The 12,859-nt window shown below is 43.5% G+C and overlaps 1 protein-coding gene across 1 annotated transcript in view; it reads left to right on the forward strand.

The window, feature by feature from the left end:
* The window catches only part of ST3GAL6 (ST3 beta-galactoside alpha-2,3-sialyltransferase 6), a 48,872-nt gene extending 40,173 nt beyond the window's left edge, over window positions 1-8,699 (forward strand). Inside the window, exons 7-9 of the mRNA XM_062619538.1 lie at window positions 233-370; window positions 5,535-5,687; window positions 7,332-8,699. Coding sequence (XP_062475522.1) covers window positions 233-370; window positions 5,535-5,687; window positions 7,332-7,412 — 372 coding nt within the window. The 3' untranslated portion in view covers window positions 7,413-8,699. The remainder of the gene's footprint in view (window positions 1-232; window positions 371-5,534; window positions 5,688-7,331) is intronic.
* The last annotated feature ends 4,160 nt before the right edge of the window (window positions 8,700-12,859 follow it).

Genomic DNA, 12,859 nt, shown 5'->3' on the forward strand with positions numbered 1-12,859 from the left:
GCAGTAGTGATTTGTGTTATACCTTAGTTACTAAACTGTTCTTATCTCAACCCGTGGGAGTTGCATTCTTTTCGATTCTCCTCTCCGTCCCTCCGGGAGCAGGGGGAGGGCAAGAAAGGGGGGGAAGTGAGCGAACGAATTACCTGACTGGGTTTAAACCACGACAGATGCTAAAAAACAAAAATCAGCCATTTATAGCTGCTGAAAATGGGTATTTGCTTACCTGTTACAGAGTGCTAAAGGCTTTTGGAAGAAACCGGCTCTGAACATGATATACAAATCTAGTCAAATCAGGATTCTTGATCCCAGCATCACCAGAAAAACAGCTTATGAATGGCTTCGTTTCCCAACAAGGTTTCCCAAGAAGGAGGTAGGGTTTTTAATTGTGCCTTTCAGTTTCGTGCAACCAAATGTATACTCAGAGGTAATTTTCTCTTTATTATAGTGGACTATGTTAGAACATCTTTTAGGCTCACATTGCAGTAGTTTGCATTTAGAATGATGCTTAGAAAAGATGGAAAAATGGAATCCAGAAAGAGTGGGTAGCCTTGTACACCTATTCTGTAATTAGTATTAAATGAGACTGCTTTTGCACACAGACGTAATGTCTTTTACAAAATTGGGAAAACCAGAGAGGTATTGGAGCATGGCAGATCCAGAGAGCCTCTGGAAATATTAAGGAGTCTTGAAATATTAAATGCAAGGTGTTATATATTTGTTTTTCCTTAAAAACAAAACCAAAACCACAAATATTGACAAAACCCCAAACTGCACAAAACAACAAACAAACAAAAAATCCCAGCAGAAACAAAACACCATAAAAACCCCCACACAAAAATACACATACCCCTGCACACAGCTAGCAGTAATTCTAACACTGCTGCAGTTTCCCACTGCTGGGGGTGGGTAAGGACTGAGGCGCATACAGGATATTCCAGCCCTGCACTAATGACATATGTCTGGCAGCATTTGTGTGCTTACTGATTTGATGCCAAGCATTGTAATGAGTTAACTGGCAATTTGGACACAAAAATAGTTTTAACTGTCAGTTTATGACTAAGGAATGTTTCTGATGAAAGGTAAGGCTTCAAGCTGCAGACCTCTCTTACACAGTCAGGACTGACCACGTGCTGTGTAGCACAGATACAGTTCCCTAGGGTCACATCATTGCACAGAGCTGCCTCATCAGGATCAGCCAACTGACATGTGCAGAAACATTTGACAGGCTGTCACTGTACAGTGTCTGCCACAACTTTTTCTGGTTTAAACTTTGTAATATTTGAGGGAGTTGAGGGTTTTTTGCTTTGGGGAGGTTTTGGGCCTTTTTTTTTTTTTCTTTAAATCTTTGTAAAATTCTGTCTTTTCGAGCCTACCAGTGGCTTTTTCCCTCCCTTGTTAACTCTGAAAACTGGAATACCCAGTTTGACTGCATGCTTGCTGAGGATCCATGGCATTTCAGCTCTTCAGCCAAGGGTGGGAAGAAAGCAGCATAGTAGTTGGGTGCCTGACTGTCTCCTAAAGGGCCATAGAACATTCATGGCCTCCATGGCTCCAGAAATTCCTCCTCTCTCAGTGGGTATAAAAGTGAGACAGTGCTGTTGCTGAGCTAGATATGTTTGTGGTGTGCTCGAGCTGGTATGGAGGCACAGGCCTCTCAGTTGCTTGTGTAGCATACATGCCCTTTGCTCTTCTCTAGCTCACTGGGCGTTCCTGCCCAGAGCTAGGTAGAGCACATCCATTCTTGGAGCCCCCTTCTGCTACCTCTACATTGCGCTTGCTCCATCCCAGGCATTTGGTAGCAGCAAATGTCCCCAGTGACAGCAAATGGTCGAGATCAGGCATGCTTTTTTTTCCGTCTCAGAGGCTGGCTGTCACAGGAGCCTGCACATCTGTAGTTGCTCTCTTAAGCTGCAGGTTGTACCTCAGGGGTTCCTGTTGTCAGGGTGGACTTCTGCAGGACCCATTTAGGAGCTTTCTATCCAGTAGAATCATAGAATGATAGAATAGTTAGGGTTGGAAAGGACCTTAAGATCATCTAGTTCCAACCCCCCTGCCATGGGCAGGGACACCTCAAACTAAACCATATCACCCAAGGCCTCGTCCAACCTGGTCTTGAACACTACCAGGGATGGAGCATTCACAACCTCCCTGGGCAACCTATTCCAGTGCCTCACCACCCTAACAGGAAAGAATTTCCTCCTTATATCCAATCTAAACTTCCCCTGTTTAAGCTTTAACCCGTTACCCCTTGTCCTGTCACTCCAGTTCCTAATGAAGAGTCCCTCTCCAGCACCCCTATAGGCCCCCTTCAGATACTGGAAGGCTGCTCTGAGGTCTCCACGCAGCCTTCTCTTCTCCAGGCTGAACAGCCCCAACTTCCTCAGCCTGTCTTCATACGGGAGGTGCTCCAGTCCCCTGATCATCCTCGTGGCCCTTCTCTGGACTTGTTCCAACAGTTCCATGTCCTTTTTATGTTGAGGACACCAGAACTGCACACAATACTCCAGGTGAGGTCTCACAAGAGCAGAGTAGAGGGGCAGGATCACCTCCTTCGACCTGCTGGTCATGCTCCTTTTGATGCAGCCCAGGATACAGTTGGCTTTCTGGGCTGTGAGCACACACTGCCGCCTCATGTTCATTTTCTCATCAACCAACACCCCCAAGTCCTTCTCCGCAGGGCTGCTCTGAATCTCTTCTCTGCCCAACCTGTAGCTGTGCCTGGGATTGCTCCGACCCAGGTGTAGGACCTTGCACTTGGCATGGTTAAACTCCATAAGGCTGGCATCAGTCCACCTCACAAGTGTGTCAAGGTCCCTCTGGATGGCATTCCTTCCCTCCAGGGTATCAACCAAACCACACAGCTTGGTGTCATTGGCAAACTTGCTGAGGGTGCACTCAATCCCACTGTCCATGTCACTGACAAAGATGTTGAACAAGACCGGTCCCAACACCGATCCCTGAGGGACGCCACTCGTTACTGGTCTCCAGCTGGACATTGAGCCATTGACCACAACTCTTTGTGTGCGGCCATCCAGCCAGTTCTTTATCCACAGAGTGGTCCATCCATCAAATTGATGTCTCTCCAATTTAGAGACAAGGATGTCATGTGGGACAGTGTCGAACGCTGTCCAGGTAGATGACATCAACTGCTCTACTCCTGTCCATCAGTTCTGTAGCCCCATCATAGAAGGCCACCACATTGGTCAGGCAGGATTTCCCCTTCGTGAAGCCATGCTGGCTGTCACCAAGCACCTTGTTGATTTTCATGTGCCTTAGCATGACTTCCAGGAGAATCTGCTCCAAGATTTTGCCAGGCACAGAGGTGAGACTGACTGGTCTGTAATTCCCCAGGTCATCCATTTTTCCCTTCTTGAAAATGGGGGTTATATTTCCCTTTTTCCAGTCACTGGGAACTTCACCTGACTGCCGTGATTTCTCAAATATGGTAGCCAGTGGCTTAGCAACTTCATTCTCCAGCTCCTTCAGGACCCACGGATGGATTTCATCAGGACCCATGGACCTGTGCATGTTCAGATTTTTAAGATGGTCTTGAACCAGATCCTCTCCTACAGTGGGCGCAAGGTCTTCATTCTCAAATTAGCGTGTCCTTGGGGAGCCCTGGTCCTGCCTTTGCTGTCCTGCACTTAAGCTCCCTCTGCCTGCAGGAGATGTGGAAGATCACTATTGCTGTCTGCCTTTTGCATTAAGCCAACCTCATGTTCCCTGAGTGGCACTTATGAGTAGTCCAACAAGCTTTTCTGTTTCTTTGTTAGGAGCTGTGGTGGTGTTAGCAGACCTGGGAGAACAACTGCAAAATCAGCTGTGCTGCTCCAGCAGCACTGAAGTCAGAAAGTGTTGCAGAGTCATTCCAGGGCTGTGCTTATCCCCATTAAATGTGAACAAGTTTAATTACAAGCCAAGGATATCTGGATATTGCTAGGGCACTGGCATGATAATACATTTTAATAGTGTTGCTTATATTATTTTTTGAGATGAACTTTATGATAGTTAAAGGTAAACAGAGCTAGTTGCAACCTGTGGAATTCCTGTTATTTCCAAATGGCACTAATCCTGACATGTCACATTCCTGCCATCATTTTTGGGTTCTGTTTAGTGTGGACATTGCAGCAGAGTCACCACTAAATTGATGGTATTGCGCCCTGAGGGCAAAAAGTTATTTTGCTAACTGGCAGGAGCCCTGGACAGTAGCATGCATTTTAAGTTGATGTTATTTCTGGAGCACTCCAAGAGTTGTATAATGGTACCAAAAAATCTACATAAAAGTTGATAGTTCAGTTCTGTGACTTTAAATAGGCTTACAGAGTTGATGTTAGTAGCCTTTTCCTGGGGTTCTTTCATCTTATGATACAGAAAAATATTCTGTATATTATTCTTTACAGAAAAATATTCTGTATCATCAAGTGCATCTGCCTTCTCTCTGTACAAAGCTGTCTCATGCTGGTTTGTCTGCTTTGTTTTCAGAGGCAAATTAACTGAGCCTTGGGTAGGAGTTCAGAAAAGCACATGATTTTGCACTCAGCTTGAGATTTGATTGCAGATACTGAGAGTGTGCAGCTCATTTGGTCTCTGAGAAAATTGTTATTTTAGCAAAGGACATCAGTGCTTGAAAGTTTCATCCATTTCTGGGGATGCTTTTCCCCCCCCACAGCTTTTGTTAGACCAGCATCCCCTTAGCATGTTGGTCTCATGAAAGAGTTCACTATCTGCAAGCCTTGCCTCATTTACTACCCCAGATCACGTTACCCCCTGCTGCTGCTAAAGCAGTCATGATGTACTTGATCACAAGACAGCACAGATGGTTGCAATGAGTTGCTCCATGCTCTTGTAAGAAATGTTTATTTTCAGTTAGATGCTCATAATTTTCCACTTAAATCCTGTTTCTGACCTGCTCTTGATATTTTACATTGCATTTACTTCTGAGCTACCTCACTGTAGGGAGAAATAAGCAATTTCATCTAAAGTTTCTTTTCTTCTTAATGCAGATAGTGGTGGGAGTTCTAAAGCTGTGGTCTTCTGGAATTTTCTTTCTTTGAAAAAGTTCAAATGCAGTGAAATTTATGTAGCAGTAGCATTCATGCTTTTTTAGATTGGTGCAATGTCATGTTGTTCTGTTCATCTGGATCTCCATCATCTAGAAACTTCTGAACACATATGTCAAATCTGATGGGGTGAAATGGTCTCCAATACATTGAAGCTTGACCAGTTTCCTGAAAGTAGGTGCTGAGCAGAGCAATGGGGAGACTTCCCTGATGCCTGTGTGGAGGGAAGGGCTACAGTGTGGGCTCAGCCCTCACTAGAAATGGAGAATGCCAGGAAAGGACAGTATGGCAACACCTCAGTCATGAAACACCTGCAGGCAGTACCTTACTCCTTAGGAGACACAAGGGGATCAAACTACAAACCCAACCATCTGTAGAAGAGCAAGGCTGTCTGATTTCCACTGTCTTTATTCTTGCTGTTCCCATCAAGCTGCTGGTTATTTATGTATGTGTGCTTTTTGTGTTTCCTTTTAGAAACCCAAGCATCCAACAACGGGGCTAATTGCCATTACACTAGCATTTCACATATGCCATGAAGTTCACCTGGCAGGCTTCAAGTACGACTTCACTGACAGAAACAGTTCTTTGCACTACTACGGCAATGACACAATGTCTCAGATGATGCAGGTAACAAACGCTTGTTTATGTTAAGAGAAATATAGCTGGTAACTGGGGAAGTCAATTCAGTAGATAGAAGTGTGGACTCCAGGTCCACAGGCCTCCTGTTTGATGCTGGGTCAGCTGCTCATGTGTTATCATTGCTTGAATCTCTTCATCTCTACTTTTGTTTCTGAAAAATATGGATAAATGGTATTTATGTCCCTTGTGCACCACTGCATTCTGCAATGTCTGCATGAGATACAACCATTTGTATGTTCTGTTTGCTTTGCTGGTGTTATCCTTAAGGCTACACAGCTCTTGTTCATAGAAGTGTATTAGCTAGCGCTGTCGGAACATGAATAGTGTTGTTTCTATTTGTATTCTCTTTTTCCTTGGCACCTACTTGCGCAGTTTGTCACAGATGCCAAAATTCTTTAAAAAAGAAATAAAAGCAAAGGGAAACTGAAGAAGTTAAGACCTACACACTTGCAGTTAGGAAAAGAACTGAATTTCTGAAATGGAAAGCAGAAAAGCGGCTCTTAGAGGGAGGTAGGAAGAGGAGCTGCTTCCAGGAGGGGGAAGACATAGCTCACTAGGAGAGGAGCAGCAGGAGGCTGGCAGACATCTGTGGTGCCTTCTCCTCCCTCCTGCTTTGCTATGGTCATGCCTCTGTTTTCTTTTATGTCTCTGCTCTTGTCTTCAGTTCCACACTGTGAGCAACTCCATCTCAGCCCTTTACCTCAATGTCACCAGTTTTCTCTTCCATGTGGATATAGCCCAGTGTGTATGGGCACCATTTTCTCTCCTCCTCCCTTTCCTGGAGAGGAAGGACAGGAACAATGCTCATAGGGGCCTCTTGTGTCTCTCTGGACTGCTGCTCTGACACTGAATTTGCTTCATTTTGAGGCACTTTTTTGCAATGTACACCAAGCTTGGCTAAGGTTGATCATTAGTTGAATAGATATCTATAAGCTTCCTCAGATCTTGAAACTTTAAAAAATAACTAACTAAACTGGTCATCAATTCTTTAGTGGCATTGAGTTGCAAATATTGTATATGTACAGTCTTTTATGCAGTATTTGTATTCATTTTAATTTACTGGATTCAGTGTCTAAGATTGTCAGTAAACTGACTTCCCTTGTGCTGTCCTCCCCCAGCCTCAGTGGTCTCTGTGTATCCAGGATCTGGATACAGCCCAGAAGATGGGCTAGTTTTGGCTTGTTGAAACTGATTGGCAGCATGCATCTGATTTCCAGATGCCTGATGAGTGCTTTTCAAGAACCTGCATTGAGCTTTGAGAATTAATCATTTTTTCACCACTTGTGTTGTAAATGTGGTTATGCAGCTGTTCCGTCTCAGCACAGGGAGGAGTTGGGAGAGGTAGCAATGGAAGGTCTTCTCTGAGACCACATCTCACCCATTCTTGCCACTGAAGGATCTTCCAATTTGGTTTTTGTCCTAATGGAAAATCTAATCTAGTTTTGAGCAAAAGTCCCTCACCTGTTTTCTTGGAAGAATATGCTGCAACTTTGCTGAGAAGTCTTTTCCTCAGAGCTTTCCTACTCTTAGATCTTCCAAGTACCACAGGTAATTAAAAGGAAAGAACAACAGAGTGATGCTTCTGGTAATAGTTTGAATTTAACTTTTTATTATTTCCTTTTATCTCTTTAGAATGAATACCACAACATCAATGCTGAACAGAAATTTTTGAAGAAGCTTATAGACAAGAACTTTGTGGTCAATTTGACGTGAGAGCTGAGTGGAACATATGAAGAACAATCACTATTTTCAAGATTTAAAAAAAAATATATATATTTTTTTGTATGACACTTTTATTTTTTAAGTGCAGCATAACTGTTTACTGTTTAAAAGAAACACAGAAACCTCACTAAGGCAGAATCTTCTTCTAAGCCCAAGGGTAAAAGACTATTGCAAACAGTTAACTGAATTTCTGTGAAGCTGTCTAATAATGGGAAAACCATGAAACTTTCAGCTGAAAGTATCAGGGATATATAAAAATGTGATGCATATCACTTATTTATCAGCAAGAACTCTTTACAAACAGTTACTTCTTTGGAATACTTTTGTTTCTGATGTTGTCCCCCAAGAATTACCCTGTCAAAACTGAAAAAAAACCAGTGTTTAATAAGTAGATGGATGTAAAGTCTTGAATGTCTCTCCTGTAGTATGAAAACAGCTGTAAAGCGATGCCTATAAATCCTTACTGTGTGGCTGGGAGAAGGGGGAACACACAGAGTGTGCAGGTTTTGGTCTGCCCTCCTCCTGAGGAGGGGACATCCCTCTTCAGCAAAGAAGCCACAACTTCTGCACTGGCCATCAGCTCTGAACAGCGGTCTGCCTTTGCCAAAGATGGAGACCCTTCGGCCCTATTCATGGAGGTGTTGGGATTGACAGTGTTTGTGGTGTAACCAGTTTATGGAAAATCATACTCCCCATCCTGAGCATCCAGTAAATTTTGCAGTTTGTGACTTGGAAAAGAGGGCGTATGAAGACTGAAGAGTTGTCCTAACAGCTTCCCTGAGACTACAGTGGAGATGTGAGCTGGGACACAGATGTTCATGCCTGAGTTTAAATTTGGAGCCAATGCTTGTTGGATTCCTAGATCTCTAGGACAGGATCTTTTGTATTTCCTGTTTGCTTCCCAAGAATCAAGGTGTATTTTTCCAGACCAGAACAGTCTCCTTTCTCAGATGCTGTAATGTGCTTCCACCTTTGAAATGCATCAATTTGAACAATGGATGTTTCCATTTTTGGAATAGAGTGTGCTTGGGGAATACCAAGATGTGCCTCAGCTGAATTATCACTTGGCTTCTGTTTACTTGTCCTGTCTTGACATTTAGGTTTAAAGGTTGTGGCTGAACTAAATCATTTAGTGGTTTTTAATTGAAACATGTGATGAGATGTTTCTTTGCTGTACTGGTTTGTCTCAGACAAGCCAGCTGAATGAGTTAAATCTGCCTGGAAATGCCCTTGACAGCTGTCAAAGCAGAACAAGCAATGTGTTGTTCCAATTCTCTCGGACAGTGTATTATTTTCTTCTAATTGTGTCAGATTTGCAGATCTTATGTTACCTTGATCAATCACATCTAAAGAAAGTACAATGAAGTCCACTTCAAAAAGAAAAAAGACATCTTTAAAGTTGGTAGAAAAACTTTTGCTGCTTTTAAATAAAATTATATAGAGAGGTTTTTAGTACATTTAGGAGCAGTCCAAACAATTAAGAGATGAATACAAACCTCTAGCAGGTTGAGAGCACAGTATTTTTTTTTCCTAGAAGCTGAAGGTTACGAGAGTACCAAATGCAGTTTCTTTGCTGCAGCAACCTAGAGGAATAAGCTCTGAAGTGACCAAAGAGTCATCTTTTTTCCTGTTTCTCTTGAAGAGCGATATATAGGTGTTTAAATAGGTATTTAAAACCCCCATGTTCCTGTAGTTGTCATGTCCAGCTTCAGCTCCTTGGCTCTGCTGTTTGGGAATCAGTGAGGGCAGTGTGATTTGGGGGGTAGCTACAGCCAAAGAGGAGGAGGTTTGTGCTTTCACCTAATGACTCCTGAGCTTTGGTCCTTTTCATGCAAAAGGAACATATCTGAAATAACTTTGAATGTCATAAGAATCTGTGTTAAGGATTGGGGAAGGACCCAGACGTGTCCCCAGCAAGGGTCAGGCTGTGCCATGGTGTCCTGCGATCTGGATGTGTGTCCTTTGGGCCTAGCTGCTGCAGGTGATGCTGCAGGGGGTGACCCCTTGTCCAGCTGTGCCCAGGGCAAGGGCATGGAGGGGAATGGAACATGGGCGGTGTGGGGCTGTGGTGCTGGAAAGGGGGGAAACCAGAACTGGAAATGGAGGAAACCATATGACAGAAGGGTTCTTAGTTTTTTTTTTTGTTTGTTTGGATTTTTGGTGGGTTTTTTTTTTTTTTTTGACATTCATTGTTCTGGGATTTGAGGAGATAATTGCTTAAAAAAATCTGAATAGAAACAAGTCGGGTTTTGCATCTGCAAAAAGTGATGCTATGCCTTTGCTTCCACCAGCATTTATTTCTCATGGCAATTTCAGTTCATTAAAAAGGTTTTTTGTCACTGCAGTGATTTGAACTCCTGACATAGTAATTCCACGGGAAAGAAAATGCGTATGTAATGCTTTTCACAGAGGCCGTGTTGAGTGAGCTCTCTTTGTGTAGAAGTCCTTGGCAGATCTCAGACTGTTGAGAATAGAGCCAGACAGAAGTGGAGGGGCTGCTTCTTGCCCCTAAAGATGTGCCCCACCCCAGCTCTGGTATGGGCTGTAGCCATGGATCCAGCCACATCCATGTCTTTCTGTACGCTGACCATGAGGATTTTGTCCAAGAGAGCTGTAGAATTTGCTCTCTCCCCAAAGTCCTGCATTCTTGTGATGGTGCTGCTGTTCCCCTCTGCTTCTGCAACCCCTGTCCCCAGTAGCAGGAGGTGGGTAGGGAGCTCTGCCTTTGAGGATGTGCGTATTTTCTATGCTAAATTGCCTCTTCAGAGGGTTTTGTTCTGTTATAATTAGAATCCAAGGAAAGTAATTGGAAAAAAGGCTTTGTGGCAAACAAATGGTGTTCCCCAAACTTTTTACTTAGGCTCCTTTGCTATTTTTCTACCACATCAGCTTTTTTGGTCTCCCTAACAATTTTGTTGGGTTGGTTGGTTTGCTTGGGGCTTTTTAATAATGTTTTTGGATTCTCAACACATTTAACATGCTGTCCACAAGCATTTAGCCCTATCAGCTGCCCCTTTTTATTGTATTTCTTCTTAATAAGCCTCCCTGTTTGTGTGACTGACATTTTGGAAATTAAGCAATACTCCTAGGGATGTTTTCCCCCTACTCCTGTGCTCCTGCAGGGGCATCGTCCACGTATGCCACGTTACTGTTCTGGGTGGCTGGGGAGCATTTACAGCCAAACTGTTCACTTGGGACCGAGACAAGAGCTGGTACTGTTGCTAAACCACGGGGCACTAGGGCTTTGGAGAGCACAGCTTGCAGGCCAGTAGCTTTTTCTTCAATACTAAGCAGCAACTCAAGTGATTAATTTTCCCTCCTGTAAGATGTTTCAGTAAGATTCTGTGTACTCCAACCCTGCTTCATCACCTGCTTCACATGGTCGTTTCTGCTACACTGCTTTGAGGATGGGAGTGGGTTTTCCATCAGCTTCACTTGGGCAGGAATACCTGAGTGAGTGTTTCACAGATGATGGTGCCTATTCTATCCAGGCATGTTTCCACAGGCACTTTGCAGAACCAAAGACTTGCCTTGGGACTTTGGGAAAAAGAAATAATACTAACTCCAAAAACTTACATCTTTTTTTGAGAGTGAGCTGCTACTAAGATTCTGTTTTTCTAGTTTTGTCATTCCTGAAAGTGAAATCTCTGCACTGAAGCTTCCCTTTAACAGCTCCCCTTTGTTTTGAATCACATCGTCATCTGCCAAGCTGCCAATCTTGAATGCCAAGGTGCTGCCAGCTCTGTTTCCATGAGTGGTAACTGTAACTATAGGTACCCAGTACCTCCTGTCCATTTTCTTCCTGTGTCAATTGCAAAGTCAAGTGCTCTCATCCCGTCTTCCTCTGTCCTGTTCTGCAGCAGCCTGCTGAGGTCTGAGACCGCAGCACCTTACAGCAGAGGTGCTCCTGCATTTTATCTGCCACCCTGCTCAAAACACTGCACCGTAGTAAAGACCCAGCTCTAAGGTAGTGGAGTATGCCCAGAACAAGCAGGATGGCAGGTGTCAGCTGAAAGCTTGCTTCGGCTCAGACTTTTAGGTTTTTTTTGTTTGCTTTCTATCAGGAAAGTGTTTTTTTCTTCTGCTGTAATAACTGAGAGAAGTACTGAGAGCTGACTTAAAAAGGAAGGTTGCAGACTATTGCACTAAATATGAACCTGAGAGTTGCCTGAAAGGCATGATAGATGACATTTCCGGTGACTGTATTGGTGATAATAATACAGAACTTTGGTGTCTAATTATGAGTATATGGTACCTCGTTTCCTAGGCTATACTTTCCTTTTTAACAATTCCCTGGGAGGTGGTATAAATAACTTTTAGATGGAGTCTGATTTTTAAGAACATAGGAAACCCAACATTTCTTTCTGGTATCGGTAAATACTTACTTTATTTACCATTTGTCTTAAGTTTTATATGCTTTTAAAGTGCCAGCTGTATTTTGAAGACATCCTTGCAGTTGTTTTGCATGAAATTTTGAATGCTACAAATGGAAAGAGATTGTTGTCCTGTGAATAAACTCTGTTAAAGACAGTGCCCTCAGGCTTATTTTTGCAAGGTTAGCACTCTCCGCATGTGCAGATGCGCAGGCATGGTCAGCCCGATTATTAATGGTGTGTAAAGTACACACAGTGTTGTCAGATATGGGGTTGAGTTTCAGAACAAGCTTTGGTGCTTAGTAAAGCAAACAGAGCTGAATAGGTGTGAGCTGTACTGCAGGGGGAGAGCTCACTCCAGGCTGAGCAAAAGTGAGGCTGGGACATAGCTTTTTTGTGGGTATGATCCAGAGCAGCATACTCCTGATTTCAGTTTTTCATGGTTTGTTTTTAATCTTGCCTGTCTTATGGGGGACTTCCAGGGGATTGCTAAAATAAAAGATGTTTAACTAGGAAGATGGTGTGTGGTGAAAAGACTTTAGATAGAAAGTGGGAGACACTGATTGTGATACTTCACTCATGTTTTGTTTTCTCTTTCTCTCAGTATGGTAAAACTGAGATGCTGGGGAGCAAGGGAGCTGCTTAGCCAGCAGCTTCAGGGAGTCTTAAGGGAGGTTTAGAAAAGGATTACCTGACACAAGTAGGTATGAAATACCTTCATTTTGGTACTGACAGTTTAGGAGTTTGACAGCCTGGAGGGAATGCCTGTCTGGGGTGAGACTGGGGGAGCTTATGCATTATAACTTACGCATTGAATAATAGAACTGTTTGGGTTGGAAGGGATCTTAAAGATCACGGAGTTCCAACACCCTGCCATGGGCAGAGACACCTTCCTCTAGACCAGGTTGCTCAAAGCCCTGTCCAACCTGGCCTTGAACACTGCCAGGGATGGGGTAGCCACAGTTTGTCTGCCAGTGTCTCACCACACTCATAGCAAAGAACAACTTCTAGTTTCTCATCTAAGTCTACCTTCTGTCAGCAATGGAGCCACAGTTGGTTAGTGAT

This window comes from Pezoporus occidentalis, unplaced genomic scaffold (assembly GCF_034315485.1).
Source record: "Pezoporus occidentalis ecotype Australia unplaced genomic scaffold, CSIRO_AGI_Poc_V1 ctg211, whole genome shotgun sequence".
In the NCBI taxonomy this organism is placed as follows: Eukaryota; Metazoa; Chordata; class Aves; order Psittaciformes; family Psittacidae; genus Pezoporus; species Pezoporus occidentalis.